The 19,990-nt window shown below is 36.8% G+C and overlaps 1 protein-coding gene across 1 annotated transcript in view; it reads right to left on the reverse strand.

Annotated features, from left to right (window-relative positions):
* Positions 1-19,990, reverse strand: part of PIGK (phosphatidylinositol glycan anchor biosynthesis class K) — a 111,627-nt gene that overhangs the window by 82,958 nt on the left and 8,679 nt on the right. The window contains exon 3 of the mRNA XM_058658202.1: positions 18,944-19,035. Within this exon, the coding sequence (XP_058514185.1) occupies positions 18,944-19,035 (92 nt within the window). The remainder of the gene's footprint in view (positions 1-18,943; positions 19,036-19,990) is intronic.

The following is a 19,990-nucleotide window of genomic DNA, read 5'->3' on the forward strand; positions in this document are numbered from 1 at the left end:
TAAAAACATTTAATCTGGTCACACAAAACTGCTGAATTATAACTGGCAGAGTATTTTAGGGCTCTAACGCAGACAAAGGTTAATGTACTTCTGCATGTGGTCTCAGTATCACTAGATTAAAAAATTACTGCTTCATCAGAAGAAGTTCATTCCATTTCCCACTACTATCAACTTTATACATAAAGCATACAGAATTTTAGAAGTATACTAAAGAAATTTTACTTCCTTTACATGATTTCTATATACAATTTCTAAAATGTTTCCATAACTCTGCTCTTTTTTTTGGGGGGGGGGGACACTAAGTTGACCTGGCACAAATAAACCACAAAGCTCATACAAGATTCAAATACAAGAACATACTGTTCCTCTTACATACAGTCCAACCAATACAACCTCAAACAAATTTATTGCAAAACTTAGAAAGTACAGAGTGAAGCCAATACTAATGTCACCACAATACTATGAGGCAATGTATGACAAGGTCCTCATATTTTCAATTGGTATTTGATAAAACTGCCCAGATGTCCAGATTATTAACTTGTTAAGCCTTTTTTAAAAGATGTGTTTTTATTTGAAGGGCGGATTTATAGAAAGAAGGCAAGACAGAGAATAAAAATCTTCCATACACTGATTCACTTCCCAAATGGCCACAACATCTAGAACAGCGCCAATCCGAACGAAGAGCCAGAAGCCTCCTCTGGGTTTACAATATGGTGCAGGGGCCCAAGGACTTGAGCCATCCCCCACTGCTTTCCCAGGCACATTAGCACAAAGCTGGATCAGAAGTGGAGCAACCAGTACTAGACCCGGTGCCCATTATGGAATCCTCAGCTACAACATAAGCCTTGTAAAAATTAAGACTCACAAAGGACCCACTTGTTGTGTTTATGTCCATGGTGTTCCAGACCTTGGGCAACTCCTTTGTGTATTGCTCTAACCTTACTAGAAGTTGGAATTAAACATGAAGATGTAGTATATTGATGTTAGCTTGGCCATGTATTGATACTGCCAAACAACGTGCACTTGTAGTGTTGTGGGAGAAATAATTTCCCAGTGTTCACCCACCCACAAAGGTCTCTGCAAGAGCTAGACATATTTTAAAAATATATACATGCTGGGGCAGGCATATTGGTATAACAGGCTAATCCTTCTCCTCCAGTACCAGCATCCCACATGGGCACCAGTTCAAGTCCTGTCTGATCCAGCTCCCTGCTTTATAACGTGGGAAAGAAGGGAAGGATGGCCCAAGTCAATGGGCTCCTGAACCCATGTAGGAGACCCAGAGATGGGTTCCCGGCTCCTGGCTTCAAATCTGCTCAGCTCCAGCTGTTGAGGTCATTTGGGGAATGAACTAGAAAATGGAAGACCTCTGTTTGTGTGTCTCCTTCTCTCTCTCTCTCTCTCTCTCTCTCTCTGTAAAATTGACTTTCAGATAAAAATAAATCTTAAAAACTGAAATACTACAAAAATTAAAAGCAATATCTAAACTATGTTCTTAAGTACAATCTACTAAAATAACAATCCTTATAAAAACATTTGACTATCTATTTTAAACATGATTAAGCATAAAATATAGGGAAAACTGTACAACACTGAAAAAATTATATTGATTTTCATTTGCCTTATTTAAAAAAAAACTCTAAAATACACTTGCAGAGCATTCTCCTTAAGAAAGTCTTATCTGACTGGCCTATACTCCAGTTTTAATGAAGTCCACTTTGGCTGAGGAAAATAGAAATATAGGTGAATCCGATTCTGATTGATGTGGCTTTACTGGCTAAAGCAACATCTTTTGAAGCCTTAGGGACACAATCTTAAACTAAAATAATGGGGAGGTTAAGAATTCAATATCAAGGTACCTTTTACCAAGTCAAATAGCCTCCCACTCATGTTCAGACAAATTCTTGGAAAGTTAGTATAAAATTCTTTGAAATATCACTTCTCCAAAGAAATTAAATCATATTCATAAGTGTCAATTTCACTTATCCTTTCATGACCTTTGAAAAGGTCCATTCATGACAGAAAGAACATTGTTTCATTAATTCTCCATTAAAACAACTCAGAACACTCTGAAATATTACTATCAACACTTTTTGTGGAGAACTAGTAAGTAGACTATGACTGATTCTGAAGTCACTTCCACTGTCATCACATGAGCACTCAAGATTTTTCTTGGGGGCTTCCGTGTTTTACTTCCCTACTACATTCTATTTCTTATATCCTCAATTTAATGGCAATTACACAAACTAGCAGATGTATTCTGAATAGCAGAAGCTCACAACATGCATAACTACTCATGACTCTCTTCCAATCCAAAGTTTGTTGCTGACAATGTGGCACACATGGATGTGTGTGCTGTGTATCTATGCCTGCACATGTATTCTTAGCATGCTGTTCTTTCAGCTAGCAACTAGAGTATCAGAGAGTGAGACTCATATCAGGTGGGCAAAATATTCATTTTGGCCCAGAAAATCCATGCTCCATTAAGAGTTGGTATTTTATGCAGCAATCCCATAGACTCGGAAATCTAAAATAAACAAGCCCAATCACAAGAATCATTGCAGATAGGCATTTATAGCTTATTTGTCATAGTATTTATTATTTATCTATCACAGCCCAGTTAAAGAAATTAAATTTTATCATTAACAACATCATCCACCTTCCTTTACCATATTTCAAAGTTAAAAAGTGAACAAAAATCAGATCCTTATGTAGAAGCAAAGGTCTCATTAATCAATTGGTAGACCTCAATATTTATTCTAGTTAGGAAATTTTAGCTACAAGGAACCTCTACAGCTAATTCAAGTAATAAGGGTGAGTATAAGAATATCACACAATCTTAATGAAATTCAAGAATGAGGCCCTACATAGATTAGAACTCTAAAGTAGTTCCAGATATAGCAACACAGCAGTGTGTGCAACGTCATGGTCTCCAATATTTTGCCAGTAATGTGACTCAGTTATTCTGAAAACATCTGTTTTTTTCTCCTTTCCCTACCAATAGACTTACTATTTCTGTCTAGTCTGTACATAAGCAACTCATCAGTGAAAATCGCTCAACTTGCAAACCTCTATTTTTCTGTGACTTTTCTAATGATAATTAAGACTCACGCAGAAATAATAAAACTTTCAATCTAGTGTTAAATTAATGCCAAAGTCAGTTAATGCTACATCAATTTATTCAAAATAAGAAGAAAATATAAAAAGACAATTTTTGAAGTTATATCATAAAGCAAGGGAAAAAAGAATCTGGGGATTACCATTGGGTCATTCAACCAGCAATATTGCTCCAGTTTATGTATTGCTTCTGCATCTTACAGATAAGGAAACTACGGCCTAGAGAGACTAAATAATTTGTCCAATATCAAAAACTAAAGGGCCTTTCTTAGACTCTTTTCAAATTTATTGAAGGCTTAATGATGCAATGAGTAAAATATGTAAGTAAGAACCTCAGTTCTTTCTTGTAAAAGAACTGCCTGACAAGGAATCTTCAAAATGTTTATGGAAAATACCTACCACACAAAAACATTAAGTGAAAGTAAGCATTTTTACACCAATTTCATTTTCCCACAAATTGTTTGTATGTGTGATAGCATTTTGAAGTCTTCCCCTGTTGAACATTCTGGATTCCTCTGAATCCTCTGAACGCCTCTTTCCCCACAGTGAGAAACTAGGGAAAGGAAGATTTACAGAGAAGAGAGACAGAGAAAGATCTTCCATCCACAGGTTTACTCCTCAAATGCCTGCAATAGCCAAAGCCGAGCCAATGCAAAGCCAGGAGCAAGGCGCGCCTTTCAGATCCCCATTCTGGTACCGGATCCCAAGGCTTTGCGCCATTCTCCCATTGCTTTCCCACGCCATAAGCAGAAAGCTAGATGGGAAGCAGAGAGGCCAGGACATGATGCAGTGACTTTGGGATGCCAGTACTTGGAAGTAGAGGATTAGCCAGTGGAGCAATCATGTTGGCCCCAATAAATAAATCTTTAACAAATAAAAATAATTTTCTAAGTTACTCTCAAATAGAAATAAATGTACAGCCAATTTTAGAAGAAAACTAATGATAAACTATTATAATTTTAGTAGTTATTACTGCTTTTAACAATAAATCAAATATATTCAGCTATCACATAAACATCAACTCTTCAGGCACATCAACATTTACCTTAATTTTAAATTCTAGGCTTTCACTTATCCTTTTGCTTTTTATATTATTTGCACAGATGAATTGCGCAGTAAAGTAGGATATAATCATACCCAAATTCTAGTCTTTAGATGTCACTTTTCTCAGGAACACATTTTTCTCATGTATAAATGATTTTTCTGAAGCATTAATTTTGAGATTTTTAAAGAGAATTTTATTCAAATATTTTCAAGTATAAAAATATAAGATAGTATAAAACAGACCGAAAGGCAACATACTGTTTTTTGGATTTTACAGCTATCAAAAAAGGGATCTGTAGCCAAGCTATTTAGAATTAAGAGCTCAGTAAGTGCTGAGAAAAATATAAAAATAACAAAAGCATGCACAGCAACAGAAATTAGAAAATACAGTTTTAATATGATGCCATGTGGCCTCAACATGAAGACTCTTTGGTTAAATCCTCGCCTTGTATGTGCCAGGATCCCATATGAGCACCAGTTCATGTCCTGGCTGCTCTACTTCCCATTTAGCTTCCTGCTGGTGGCCTGGGAAAACAGTAGAGGAAAGTCCAAAGCCTTGGGACCCTACCCTCCCGTGGAAGACCAGGAAGAAATTCCAAGCTCCTGACTCTGGGTTAGCTCAGCCCCAGCCACTGTGTCAACTTTGGAGTGAACCAGCAGATGGAAGATCTTTCTGTCTCTCCTTCTCTCTGTAAATCTGCCTTTCCAATAAAAATAAATATATCTTTTAAAAAAAGAAAAGCATGCCAACTACAATAAAAAAATAAGACAACCAAAAAATTCCAACAAGGATGATTACTGAAAAACTTAAAAATTATAAAACTAAATATTAACAAAATTAAAAAGATATTAGTCATGAATTTCATCATATAATAACAAAATCCATACATTACAATGTAAATCAAAATCCCAACCAGTATTTAAAAAAAAAAAAAAACTTCATAACCTAATTCTAACACTAATGTAGAAGACTCAAAAATAGCTAAGAAAATTCAAAATTGCAAATCCAAGGAAAAGAGGTTACCAGATATGAGGTAAGTGACAACAGGGAAAACAAGTGGAATTGAAAGTACTTTTTCCTTCAATATCTTAGGATGCTCACATCTATTTATAAATCAGTAAAGAACCTTCCCTGCCCCCCCACTTAAAAAAAAAATACCTTCAGGTCCTTCTTAGTTTCGCAAAATGGTCCTAAACGTAAGAGCCAGAAGGTATTTGCCAAAATGAATGCTTTACCTGTGTCACCATTCTCCTTAATGCATATCCCAGCTTCCTCACTATTCTGAATGTTTCCTTATTTAAGAGGTTATACATTTCTAGGCCCAGCATGGTAGCCTAGTGGCTAAAGTCCTCCCCTTGCACGCACCAGGATACCATACTGGTGCCAGTTCTAATCCCGGCGACCCCACTTCCCATCCAGCTCCCTCCTTGTGGCCTGGGAAAGCAGTCAAGGATGGCCCAAAACCTTGGGACCCCGCACCCACGTGGGAGACCTGGACGAGGCTCTGGCCTCCTGGCTTCAGATCAGTGCAGCTCCGGTCAGTGTGGCCACTTGAGGAGTGAATCAACTGATGGAAGTTATTCCTCTCTGTCTCTCCCACTCTCTGTATATCCAACTTCCCAATAAAATAAATAAATAATTTTTAAAAGATATTATACATTTCTCCACCAGCAACATCATCACATGGCATGTCAGATCAGTTGTCAACAGGAGAGTTAAACTGAGAGACTGTTCAGAATATTTAAGTAATCATGTTATTTATATGTTTAAGATGTACAGAAGAAAAACCATTGAGAAATGACAGGAGACAAAAGAAAGCATATTGAAAGGCATGAAACAAATTATCAAGACAGGGACAAGAGCACAGCATATCAAGCTAGCACTTGAAAATTCTATCAGCATTCCCTATCACTTCGATACACTTTGTAATCCAGCCCTCTGATAACACACTTAAGAAAGTGGTAGGCCATGTCCAAGTACTTGGGACCCTGCCATTCACATGGAAGACATAGGTGGATTCCACCCTTTGTGGCTTTAGTGATTCTGGGAATAAAGCAATAGATGGAAAATCTCTCACTCTGTCACTCTGTCTTGCAAATAAACATATCTTTCAAAGATTATTATGACAATAACGGGAGAAATATGCTGTACATTATTTTCCAAAAACAATTTTACAATAATAGTCACTTCATTAAAAACTAAAGACAAAGAATGAGGAAGGATTTGACATTTGGCACAGCAGCTAAGACACTGCTTGGGACACGCACATTCTTTCAAAGTGCCTGGATTCAAGTCCTGGCTCCATTCCAGCTTCCCACTGAAGAACACTCTAGGAGACAGCACATAATGGCTACAGTGACTGGGTTCCCAGCCCCTGGCTTGAAGCTAGTCCACTCTCAGCACCTGCTGGCACTTGTGAGTGAAGCAGCCAACAGGAGCTCTATGCCTTCTCCGTCTTTAACATCTGTCTGTCTCTATGACTGGAAAATGAATAATTTTTACATAGAAGAAAGATTGCATAATATATGGCCATGAATATATTAAAATAAGAATAGTAATGGAATTACACGTTAAACCTGTACGTATATTATTATTTTTTAATTTTACAAACTGTAATGGTCATCAACCTGTAAAAAAATCTACAAAATAAACAAGATAGGGGAGAACTATGAAAAGAAAAGAGAATACAACGCCCAGCATTGTGGTGCATATGGTTAAGGAGTCTCCTGCAACATATACGAGTATATATATATATATATATATATATATATGATTTATACATGTATCAGAGCAGCAGCTCAAGTCCCAGGGACTCTGCTTCAGATTCAGCTGCCTGAAACACACCCGGGTAAGCAGCTGAGCCTCAGTTGGCCATTGCAGCGAGGAGGGGAGGGGAGGGGGAGGAGGGGCGAGGAGGGGAGGGGGAAGTAAGGGGAAAGGAGGGGACGGAAGGGGAGGAAAGGAGAGGAGAGGAGGGGAGAGGGGAGGGGAGGGGAGGAGAGAGAAGAGGAGAGGAAAGGAAGGGAGAGGGGAGAGGAGGGGAAAGGAAGGGAGAGGGGAGAGGAGGGGAGGGGAGAGGAGAGGAGAGGAAGCAAACCAAACATAGGACATCCTAGGTGTTCTAGGTGGGATAAGCAGTCAAAAATGTAAACAAGAGTAACTTACATAGTAGATGTCACAACAAATCAACATAGGATGGCATTAACACAACACTATTCAAAGCCTGAAGACCACTTGAAATTTTTGGAATTGTTAGAAAGGCAATGGAGAGTCACTGCCGGTTTTTGATTGTGGGAGTGAAAAGATGGAAGTGCTGTCTGAGAAAGCTAATTCTAACAGCTGTGTGTAGGATGGCTTGGAGCAAAAAAGAGATCAGAAGCAGAGAATAAACAGCTACAAAGCTGACTGAGGTACAGAAGTACAAAAAAGGAAAAACCATGGAAAAAACAAGAAAGTGGGAAAATGGGAGGTATTCATGTATTTATTTGTTTTCACTATCTTCCAATCACTATATTTTCTATGTTAGACATCTTGGATCTCAATAAGGCATGTAAATTACAGGTGCTCAGATCTGCATCAATCTCTATAGATTGTCAGAAGAATAAAATAATAGGGGCCACAGTTGAGGGGTAGCAAGTTAAGTCACCACTTGCAAAACTAGTATCCCATTACCAAAGTGCCAATTCTAGTCCCAGCTGCTCTGTTCCCAATCCAGACCACTGCTGGTGCACCTGAGAAAGCAACAGAAGATGGCCCAAGTACGTGAACCCCTGCCACCCAGATAGGAAAGCAAGTGGTTACAGGAACCTGGCTTTGGTCTGACACAGGTCCTGGCTATTGCAGCAAACTGGGGAATGAACCAGCAGGTTGAAGATGTCCTCTCTCTCTCTCTGTCTCTCCCTCTCTCTTTCAGTCTGAATTTAAATAAATAAATCTTTGAAAAATACATTCTCTAATTGTAAATATACCTAAGAGTAAATGTTATAACCTCTTAGGAAGCAAATACATATAATATAATAGAAAGGCTCTGGCCATAAAGTCGAAGACCAGAATTCAAATTCTGTTTCCATTTTTATTTACTACACTTTAAGCAAGTCTTTAGCCCACAGTGAGGAACCACTTTGAAAACACAAAATGAGAAAGAACAGTCTTTCACAAAGGCTTCAAGAAAGAAATGGAAAAATGCAGTATAAAATCCTTAACATATTCTATGAATTATGGTAGATAAAAGCATGTGTTGGAGAGAATGGAAAGAAGGCCAGAGCCAGCAGTACATTTTGGCTACCCACAGTAAACACCAAGCCACAGTGTCTTCAAAGAACTCTAATATTTTTCATATCATTAATGAGGAGTTATATACTAAGTATACTGACACAGCTCATTAATGGACCCTCTTGGATAATGCACTCTTGTGGATAAGGCCCACTCCATAGCAGTATAAAAAGCAAGAGGCAAGTGATATTATCAAAATGAATTTTTAAACAATAGTAATGGACAATTAACATTTTTCTTTTCCAATTTAATATAACATTAGAATTCACATGACTTCCCCATATATACTACTCTAATTTTAAAATGTATTTCCTGAAATAGAAGCTAAAAAGTAGAAGGGATGAAAAAGGGAAATATATATACAAATATCTTTAGGTGCCTCTAAAGGTAGAAAGACAGGGAATAAAAAAGGTTGAAGTAGACTTTACCTTCAGCAAAATCTTATACCTTTCTACTGATAGAAATCAGTGTGAAGTGTGAAAATGGTATAATCTCGTGCACGGATCCATAAAATAGCAGTTAAGCAACAGTTGTTTAAAACAACTAGCACACCTCTGCTGAAGTAGAAAAAGAAGAAGAAAAGGAGATACAATTAAACAGTATTTGTAAATGTTTCCTTTTCTGTTCTGATCAGTAAGATATCACTTAACTACCATCGTTGGGATACAATTCATTCACTTAATGCACAATACACCAAAGAATTCATCATCAGAAACACAAAATTTCACATTCAACCTTGAACAAACTAGATCAACACAAGCAAATTCCAAAAGAATAAACAACAACAAAAATACTTATATGAGAAGGTACAGGAAAGCTTTAGGGAACACATGAATTAGATTTGGATATCATAAAATTGGAGGAAAGAACTTGAGGTAAAGGAATAAATTAAAGAAAACTGTCAGGTGCCAACACAGAAACTAAGAAGGAACCAGCTGGAGCGCAGAGAGTTTCAAATGAAATGATCAGAATAGTAGATCCAGAACCAGATTTCAAAAATCCTTGAGCACTATGATAAGAATTTGAAATTTACTCTTCACACCTAAAAATCTTGAATAAGAGATGATGAATAAACATTTAAATTAGGTATATGATTCTTACATGATTGAAATATTGAGCATGGAAAAAAATAGCATTAGGTACAAAAGAACAAAATCAAATGGCTAATACATATGAAAAAATGCTCAAATTCCTTAGCTATCAGGGAAATGCAAGTAAAAACCACACAGGTCCACCTAACTCCAGTGAGGTCATCCTGCAAACAGAAATCTAATAACACCTGCTGATGATAAATGTAGGGCAAAAAGGGAGCCTACTCCACTGCTGGCGGGCACGTAGGCTAGTACAGCCTCTATGGAATTCAGTATGCAGAGTGCTCAGAAAACTAAACTGATCTGCCCTAAGACCCAGCTATCCCACTCCTGGGAATGTATCCAAAGGAAATGAAACCTGCATATGAGAAAATAATCTGTATCCCTATGTTTACAGCAGCACAATCTACAATAATGAAGACAGGCAAACAGCCCAGATGCCTGTTGAAAAAGGAATGGATAAAAAACCTATAATACATCTACTCCATGGAATACAACTGGATCATTAAAAAGAATGAAATTCTATTATTTGCAATAAAATAATCCCAACTGGAAAACATTAGGCTCAGTCCCATAAGCGAGTCCCTAAAGGACAAATACGATATATTCTGTCTAGGGCAACATTCCCACAAAATACAAAACAAATAGATACTAGGGAAACAAGTATACACATGCATTCTCATAGATGAACTACATAAAGCAGACTATCACATCAAAAAGGAAAAATACACTGCAGCACGTGTTTCTACTCCAGAATTTCTACTCCAGCACTTTCAATGAAACTGCTAAGTACACCTTGACATTTTGACACTAGATTTTCTACCACTGCTTATACATACAATGTCATGATACACTTAAATAGCAGAATGTTAAACTAAAACTAAAGGGCTATATTACTGTACTAAAGAGCTATATTACTATAATATTGGGGAAATGGAAAGGGAGGAATGAGTGGAGTAATCCCTATAGCCACAAAAACATGTCATGGAAAATAATAATTTTTTAATTTAAAAATTTTAAAATAATACTTAAAACTAATATTAGGTAGACTTTTTCAGAAAAAAAACTATTGCATTTTATTATAGAAATGGGAAGTTCCTCATAAAGATCAGTATTTAATAAACTAACTTCCACACAACTTACAGAAAAGCTAAATTACATTTTAAGAAAAATATACAAGTTTGAATTTTAAAAATTTAATTTCATGCACACTACCAAAAACAAGACAGATCACACATAACATAATAAGAAATGCTTTTATTCCCAGAGCAAATTGAGGTAGGAGCTATGCTTTATTTCTGCAGTCAGCCTCAACTGCCTTGTGCCTCTCGGCATGAGCAGCACAGTATCAGTGCGAAGGGTATGCAGTTCCCATATACTGTGAGTGCTAATTGTAAGAAAGCACTTTACCCAGTACTCAAATGAAGAAAACAGTAATCTATGCTAGCACTAGAGGAAAAATTGATTGTATCAGACCTGACGAAAGATGGGATCATACTATAATTCATAAGCATTATAAAAAAACTTTGGAGAAATTATGGTTTTTGTTCCATATACTGACTTTAGAACCTAACGTCTGTTAAACATCTTTTCTCTTCCTCATTTTAATCATATTAAGAATGCTGTAAGGAGCTAAACAGGGATGCAGCCCAATTACTAAGCACAAAAACTGCCTAAAAGTAGTGAAACATTTCAGGATGCTAAACTGGGCACAAGAAAACAAAATCTCCAAGCACTGAGCATGGTTACAGAAAAAGTATAAGCACAATTTAAAAAACACCTCTCCTGCACAGAGGTTAGTTATAAAATTGAATCTATCTTTTCACTCTCCCCAGAATCAACATCCCAATATTTTGAAATAATATAAAATTCTAGCACCATATTTATTAAAGTGCCTTTCATATAAATTAACACCTTCCAAAAACTATGCTAACACAATTTAGGGGATATAAATATTTCTACTTTCATAGTCAAGTTTGTGTTTGCTTTGTACAGCTGACAAAATATTTCCAAATCACTTATTTCTCCCACACTGCTGAGCCCCTATTAGGGTGCCAGGTAGATGAAAGTACAATGTGAAATAAAACAATCCTTGTCCCCCTGAAGGGGCACACTACAATCAGTAAAAACAAATGCATACACAAGACCCCATAAAAACAAATCAAGTAATCAGAAAATGCCTCTCTAAAACTTAGCAAATGTACTGAGTAAAGGGAAATTGCCAGATTATAATGAAAATTTAAATCTGCGCTTCCCAAATTTGGTTGCACTGTACATAAAAACCATATATGTATGTATATATACATATGGCTTTTTATTTTATTCTCATTTCAGATTTTATGAATCAGAGTCTTACAAATCTACATGTGGGACTGAAAAATATGTATTTCTATTCTGTGCCACGAGTGAATCAGAAGCAAAGTCAGGTTTAGGTAGCAGTGCACTTAGAAAAATAGATAAGCATTTCAGACTAAGGGAATAGTTCAGCATGGCTAGAAGAACAGACAAAAATGAGACTATGGTTATAACTAATGTGGTAATTGACAAGAATTTTCAAAACAAAAGATACTACTCTATTTAATGGATTTTAGTAAACGATTTAAACATGAGCTGTTATTAAAGCACACAGGAAAGCTCAATGCAAATGCATTCAACTTTAAAACAAAGATAAAATTATGTTTTTTAAAGCCAAAAATCAAAACATTATCAAAACAAATCAAAACAAAACCTTACTAGTAATTTTTATTAAATATATGAAAAATAATTTCACTTAAAGAACATTTCAAGGATTGTAACAGAAGTTAATGACAATGGTTCTTAATGTATAAATATAAGTAAAATTCATATTTTGAAATAAAAAACTACTTACTGACTTAAGTTTTCAAACTGTTATTTCAAAATAATTTGTTACTTTCTCACTAAAGGCTTCTACAATTATACTTTTACAATCAATTGCTGGTGAAGGTAAAACAACACACGTCACCAGTAAAAACATGTACCATAACAGACAAAAAGCAATACATTCTTCTCTTTCTTTTTAAAGATTATTTATTTTAATTTGAAAGGGGAAATTTACAGAGAGAAGAAGAGATAAACAGACACACAAAGAGAGAAAGGAAACCTTCCACTCACTAGTTCACTCCCCAAATAGCCACAACAACCAGAGCTGAGCTAATGCAAAGCCAAGAGCCAGGAGCCTCCTCCACGTCGCCCACATGGTCTCAGGGGACTCTTGAGACGTGTCTCTATATATATGGACTTGGGCCATCCTCCACCACTTCCACAAGTCATAAACACGAAACTAGATCGGAGGTGGAGCTGGAGCAGGCAACACACAAGCCAGTGCCCAGCTCAGAGGCCAGTGCTTTCAGGCAGAGAATTAGCCTGGTACACACCATGTCTGCCCGAAAATCTTTTCTACCAAAGTGTATCTGTGAAACAATAAATGGTGTAGCACAAGTGCTCAGCCTGGAATTAAGATGCTAGCTGGGACATATGCAGTCCATACTGGAGGGCCCAGGTTCAAGGCTCAGCTTCACTCTGATTTCAATTGCCTGGGAAGGAGCAGGTTATGGTTCAAGGGGATGAATGTCATCCACCCAGGAGACCTGGACTGATTTTCAAGCTCCCCACATCAGTCTAGCCCGACAGCCCTGGACATGGGAGGCACTGGAAACTAAATCAGAAGATGAGAACCCTGTCTGTTAGTCTACTATCTCTCAGTCTCTCTCTCGGTCTCTGTCTCTCTGGCAAATCAATGAACAATTTTAAATGGTTTAAACCATCAACTGTCTAAATCCTTAAAATTTACCCTAACCACAAAGTTCATAAAATTAAACACAGGCAAGTAATCACTGAAAACAAAAATAAGCATTTACAGAACAATCTTCAGAAACCTAGAACCAAATTAAAAAAAAAAATAAAAACCTAAACAAACTAAAAAGTCCCTTCAAATAACATTTAAACCATTTGAATGTATCCTAATAGTTATTTCACCAAAAAAAACCATAAAGATTCAGTTACTGAAGTAAAAACTACTACCCAAAAGTGTATAATGATTCCCTTGAGAAGCAGGGCACAGAAACAACAGCAGTTAAAAACCAAGTCTAAACACATAGACCAATTTGAAAAAATCAACAGACAAATGACAAGAATTACATTTATATACCTAATAGAACAAATTAACCTTCTTCTCTGACTTCATGTAATTTAAAAACAGTAACAGTCTAATTGTCTTGATTTCCAGATGAATTACAGAAATTACATTACCATTTTATCAGTTTCTTAGGTTAGAGTGGTCTATTTACACAGAAGAAAATGCAGCTGCTTCCTGAGTGATTCATTGCTTCCTTCCTGCTCCTGCAGAACTTTATAGCTCTGTTTTCACTGCAAGTGCTTTAAACTTGAAAAGAATATACCACTATCACCATGGAACAGCTGAGGAAACAGCACAGGAGGAAAGAATCCTTAACCAAAATCTATTACATTCACATTTCAAACTTATGCCTGACTACAAAGATAACTTTCCCACTGCCTCATAGTAGTTGATACAATAAAATATAAAGAGCTGAATTCACCCAAGTTTTTATTGTACCTGTTCTGAGAGGTGTGGTGGTACAGATATTTATTTTTCCATGTTTAATTGGAAAAGCAGATACACAGACAGAAGAAAAGAAAAAGATCTTCATCCGCTGGTTTACTCCCCAAGTGGCAACAGCAGCTGAGCAGATCCAAAGCCAGCAAGTTCTTCCAGGTTTCCCACACCAGCGCAGGGTCCCAAGACCTTGGGATGTCCTCAACTGCTTTCCCAGGCCACAGGCAGGAATCTGCATGGGAGGCAGGGCTGCCAGGACATGACCCCATGCCCATATGCGATCCTGGCACGTGCAAGGCAAGTACTTTAGCCACTAGGCTATTGTGCCAGGTCCAGAGGTACAGACTTATGCCTGAACCGATGTCCAAAAAATAAGAAATTGTGCAGCACACAGGTTCATCATGGACACTACTTAATGAGTGAGGGATCCATTCAACAAAAGGAAATTATAATAATAAATGTATATGCAGCAAATGCCAGAGCACCAAGCTACATGGAACAAATATTACTGGACTTAAAAGCAGAAAAAGACCCCAAACAATAATAGTGGGGTAATTTAATAACATAATTTACTTCACTGGACAGAGTGACAACACACAAACTCAGCAAGGAAACAACAGAGCTTACGCAGAAAATGGAACAAAAGTATTTGATGGAATTGATGGAAATGGAATTGATATCTACAGAACCTTTCATCCTACAAACACATAATACACTTTCTTTTTCATCAGTATATAAAACCTTCTCCGGGATTCAACACATTATAGGTCGCAAAATAAGTATCATCAAAATTCAAAACACTGAAATCATACCATGCATTTTATCAGACCATCATGAAATAAAACTTGAGATCGAGACCAACAAGTCAAAATACCAGAGAAGATATGCAGATTCTTGGAAACTGAACAACATGCAGCTAAATGAAGAATGGGTTAGAGAGGAAATCAAAAAGAAAATTTAAAAATTGCTTGAAATGAATGAGGGCGGGCCCGGCGGCGTGGTCTAGCGGCTAAAGTCCTCGCCTTGAAAGCCCCGGGATCCCATATGGGCGCCGGTTCTAATCCCGGCAGCTCCACTTCCCATCCAGCTCCCTGCTTGTGGCCTGGGAAAGCAGTTGAGGACGGCCCAATGCATTGGGACACTGCACCCGCGTGGGAGACCCGGAAGAGGTTCCAGGTTCCCGGCATCGGATCGGCACGCATCGGCCCGTTGCGGCTCACTTGGGGAGTGAATCATCGGACGGAAGATCTTCCTCTCTGTCTCTCCTCTGTGTATATCTGGCTGTAATAAAAAAAAAAAAAAAAAAAAAAAAAAAAAAAAAAAAAAAAGAAATGAATGAGGGCCTCAACACAATGTATCAACTCGTGGGACACTAGCCACTCAGTGCTATAGGGAAACTTAGTGCCTATGTCAACAGATTCAAAAGGCATCAAGCAAACAGGCTAACCAGACATATGGAGGAGCTAGAACAGCAGCAAAAAGAAGAATAATCAAAATAAAAGAAAATATGAAACAAATGAAGACCAAAAGAACAATACAAAAGATCAATGAATCAAAGCGCTGGTTTTTTTTTGAGAAAATCAACAAAATAGATTCCTCACTGGCACAACTAATCATAAATAAATACATAAATAAGTGAATAAATAACCAGGGACAAGATATGAATCCATAGAATCAGAGAGGAAAAAGGAAATGTAATAACAGCTAACTTGAACATACATAGATTAGCAACTATTAGAAGCAACTACACACCAACAAATCAAAAAATCTAGAAGAAATGGTAGATTTTTGGACACACAAAATTTACCAAAGCTGAATCACTGGGTAATTAAAAATCTAAATAAACCTGTAACATAATGGAGATTCAATCAGTACTTAAATCCCTCCCAAAAAACAAAAGTCCCAGACCAGATGGCTTCCGTGCTGCATTCTACCAAACATTTCAAAAAGAACTCACCTCAGGACCCAGTGCAGTATCCTAGTGGCTAAAGTTCTCCCTTTCCATGCTCCAGGATCCCATACGGGTGCTGGTTCTAATCCTAAGAACCCCACTTCCCATCCAGCTCCCTGCTTGTGGCCTGGGAAAGCAGTAAAGGATAACCCAAAGCCTTGGGACCCTGTACCTATGTGGGAGACGCAGAAGTAGCTCTGGGCTCCTGGCTTTGGATCAGCTCAGCTGCTGCCGTTGCAGCCACATGGAGAGTGCATTCACAGATAAAACTAGCTCTATATGAATCGAGGGCCTAAATCTGCACCCAGAAACCATCAAACTCTTAGAGGAAAATAAAGGAAAGACTCTACAAGACATAGGAATTCATGGGAAAAAAAAAAAAGCCCTTCTTAGAAAACTCAACAGAACACAAGCAGTCAAAGCCAAAATAAAGCAAGGGGTCTATATCAAACTAAGATGCTTCTATGCACAAAAGAATATGATCAACAAAATGAAGAAGCAACCAACAGAAATAGAGAAAATCTTTGAACACTACTCAACAGATAGGGGACTAGTATCCAGGGTTTACAAGAGCTTCAGAAACTCAACAACAAAAAACAAACAACCCTGTGAAGAAATGTGGGAAGGAAACTAGCAGGCATCTTCCAAAAGAGAAAATGCAAATGGCTAACAGACATTTGAAAAAAAATGTCCAAGCTCTCTATTACAGAAATGCAAATAAAAACCACATTGAGGTTCCACTTCATTCCAGCGAGACTGTCCAGGAAACAGAAATCTATTACTAACACCTGCTGGTGCCAATTAAGGGAACCGGTAGACAAGTGGAATCCAGTATTGGTAGGAATGTAGGCTATCACAGCCATTATGGAATCCAGTATGGAGAGTACTCAGAAAGCTAAAAATTGATCTACTTTATGACCCAACTGTACCACTCCTAAAAATATATCCGAAGAAATGAAATCTGCATATGAGAAACCAACCTTAAACCCTATATTTATAGAAACACAATCCACAATAACAAAGACATGGAAATAACTCAGATGCCTGTTGAAAGAGCAATGAATAAACAAATTGTGGTACATCTACTCCATGGAATACTACCCAATGATTAAAAAGAATAGAATTCTACTATTTGCAAAAAAATGGTCCTAGCTAAATACCATTATGCTCAATGACATAAGCCAATCCCAAAAGGACAAATGTCATATGTTCTCTCACATTAATACAAAGCAACATTCATGCAAAACACAAAAAAATATATATAGGTAAACACACACACACACACACACACACACACACACACACACACTAGGAATATATATATCCATTTAGAGGTACTGTATGATGGAGACCAGTATATCAGTAAGTAAAGATACGTTGCAGTATAAATCTCTACTCCTGAAAAAAAATGGAGAACTCCAAATCTCCCAATGAAACTGTAAATATACCTTGACAACAGGATGCTTAATTTTCACAACTGCCAATACTTACAATGCCATGATAACACTTAAATAGAAGAATGTTGGAATTGTGACTGTTGCTAAAGGACTCTATTATTGTAATAATATTGGAGAAAATATTTGAGGGACAAGAATGGGGAGAAATGGAGGGGATATGAAGAGGATAGCCCCTATACTTACACAACTATATCATGGAAAATAATTGTGACAATTATTGTGATAAAAAAAGAAACATCAATTCCACTGTTAAAAAAAAAAGAGAAAGCAGAAACAACTTTCCCATAACAAAACTGTTACTGCCATACACTACTCTTCCAGCAACCCTGTAGCATAGACATGATGTTTAATCTACACTCTATAAGTGAAAGAGACAGTAAGAAGCTGGGGCAGCCAAGGCTGGATTCTGGGAGCAGGAGAAAGCAGCAACATTAATTTTCTAAAGGCAACAGTACCAGTTATGCAGTGGCTGAGTCTAACCTTTAGCAATCTTCATTAATGTCACTGGATTGAACTTACGATTTTTAGCTGTCTTTTCTGCTATTTAGTCTTGTTCCTTTTCTTTGATTTTGCTAAAATATTTTAATCAAAGATTTACTTATTTATTTGTACTATGAACATCCCACGAGTGCAAAAGCCCAAGTACTCAGGCAATGCTCCAATGCTTTTTCAGGTGCTTAAGTAGGAAGCTGGATTGAATATGAAACAGTCAGGACTTGAACTTGACATGCTGAATCACAGTGCAGAATGCGCACTATTCTTATTCTTGACTAGCTGAGGCTACAGCCTTAAAGAAATTCAGTGAATTAACCAATAAACTTTCAACAAATCCCTTCTCCGCCTGAATCAGTCAAAAATTCGCAATTAAAAATCCTAAGGCAGGGACAGGTGCTGCAGGAGTAAGGTTTAACCACTGCTTGGGATCCATATTCGAGCACCAGTTCAATTCCCAGCTGCTCAGCTTCCAATCCAACTTCCAAGGTGTTAGGAAATAGCAGATGATGATTCAAGTGTCTGAGTTCCTGTCACTCACATGGGAGACCTGCAAGGAGCTCTGACCTCCTAGGTCCAGACCGACTCTGACCTGACTCATGCAGTCATTTGAGGAGTGACCCAAGGACCAAATAAATACATTTAAAATAAAACAAAAACTCCTAGGTACTTAATAAACAAATAACAGTAAGTAATCATATTTTCATGAAATCTCTTTACCTTAGTATCTGATTTTTTTTCTTTAATTTTGACATGGTCTTAAGATATATCTATTTTATAGAGTAGCTTGGTCTAATTACAATATTAAAAAACTTTCAAATCAAGTTTTCTTATCTTTTCAAAAACAACATGAAAATACAATATGATAGCAATCATTTCAGTGTAGTCTCCATTGATATTCAAAGTTTTATTAATGTTTCTTACCTGTCAGGAATACCTAGTCTCTTGACACTTCTATAAACAGAAAGAGTATTTGCAACATGACGATAATTAAACCAGAATCGAGATGTACACACCTGAGGTATTAAAACAAAAATACAACTCTTATGAGTCAAAATAAACCTTGAAGTTATAGAACTACTCTTCAATAGGACATACGATAACTAACGGAAAAAAAAAAAAAACAGAGTGTCAGGCTTATAGACAGGAACATGCATAATGAACTGCCAATAAAACCAATCTTCCTGGAGAGTAATCCCTCACAACTTACATTACACAAAAAAGACCACTGAGCTTTACAGAAAATAAACCTCAGGAAATTTAAATATTGAACCAACTCAGTCTCAATTTCTGTGATTCTTTGACATGTCTATTTCTAAGATTAAATTCTATACAAATAAAGACAACACCAATAATCTCTTCACAGAACACCAAAGAAAATAGTTATTTCAAGTCAAACTGGCTTGCTTCCTTAATTGTGAGAAACATAGACCATAGACTAAAACTTAGCAAACAAATAGGGGTTTATCCACATCAAGGAAGTATTAAAAAGAAGTTACCGGATAAAAAGCTAGAAATAATTCAACTAAGTTTTTTGCTTGAAAAAACAATAGATTTTAAAAACCATATCAAGTAGGAAAATCTATTTTCATATTTAAAAGTCAGTATTCTTAGGCAGTTATTTGAAGGGAGATAAACAGATTGGCTTCAGTTGGTATGATAGCTACTAAGTACACTTCCTCCCATCAAACAGAAGGAACTATACAATTTGTTCTAATTAAAGTAAAATTTCAACCTGGAATACAATTAAAAACAGACTAAAATTTCAACTATATAAAAATATAGAACTCCATTTGTCAAAAACAGCAGAAAATCTAACTTAAATGAAAAAACTAGAAATGGTTTTATAAAAATTACATTTATGCTTCTTCATTTCTGAAAAAATACAGGATTTCCAATGAAACTGTTAAGTAAACCTCGACAATATGATACTAGCTTTTCTAGCATTGCCAACATGTACAATGCCATGAG

The sequence above is a fragment of the Ochotona princeps genome, chromosome 2 (assembly GCF_030435755.1).
Source record: "Ochotona princeps isolate mOchPri1 chromosome 2, mOchPri1.hap1, whole genome shotgun sequence".
NCBI classification, from domain to species: domain Eukaryota; kingdom Metazoa; phylum Chordata; class Mammalia; order Lagomorpha; family Ochotonidae; genus Ochotona; species Ochotona princeps.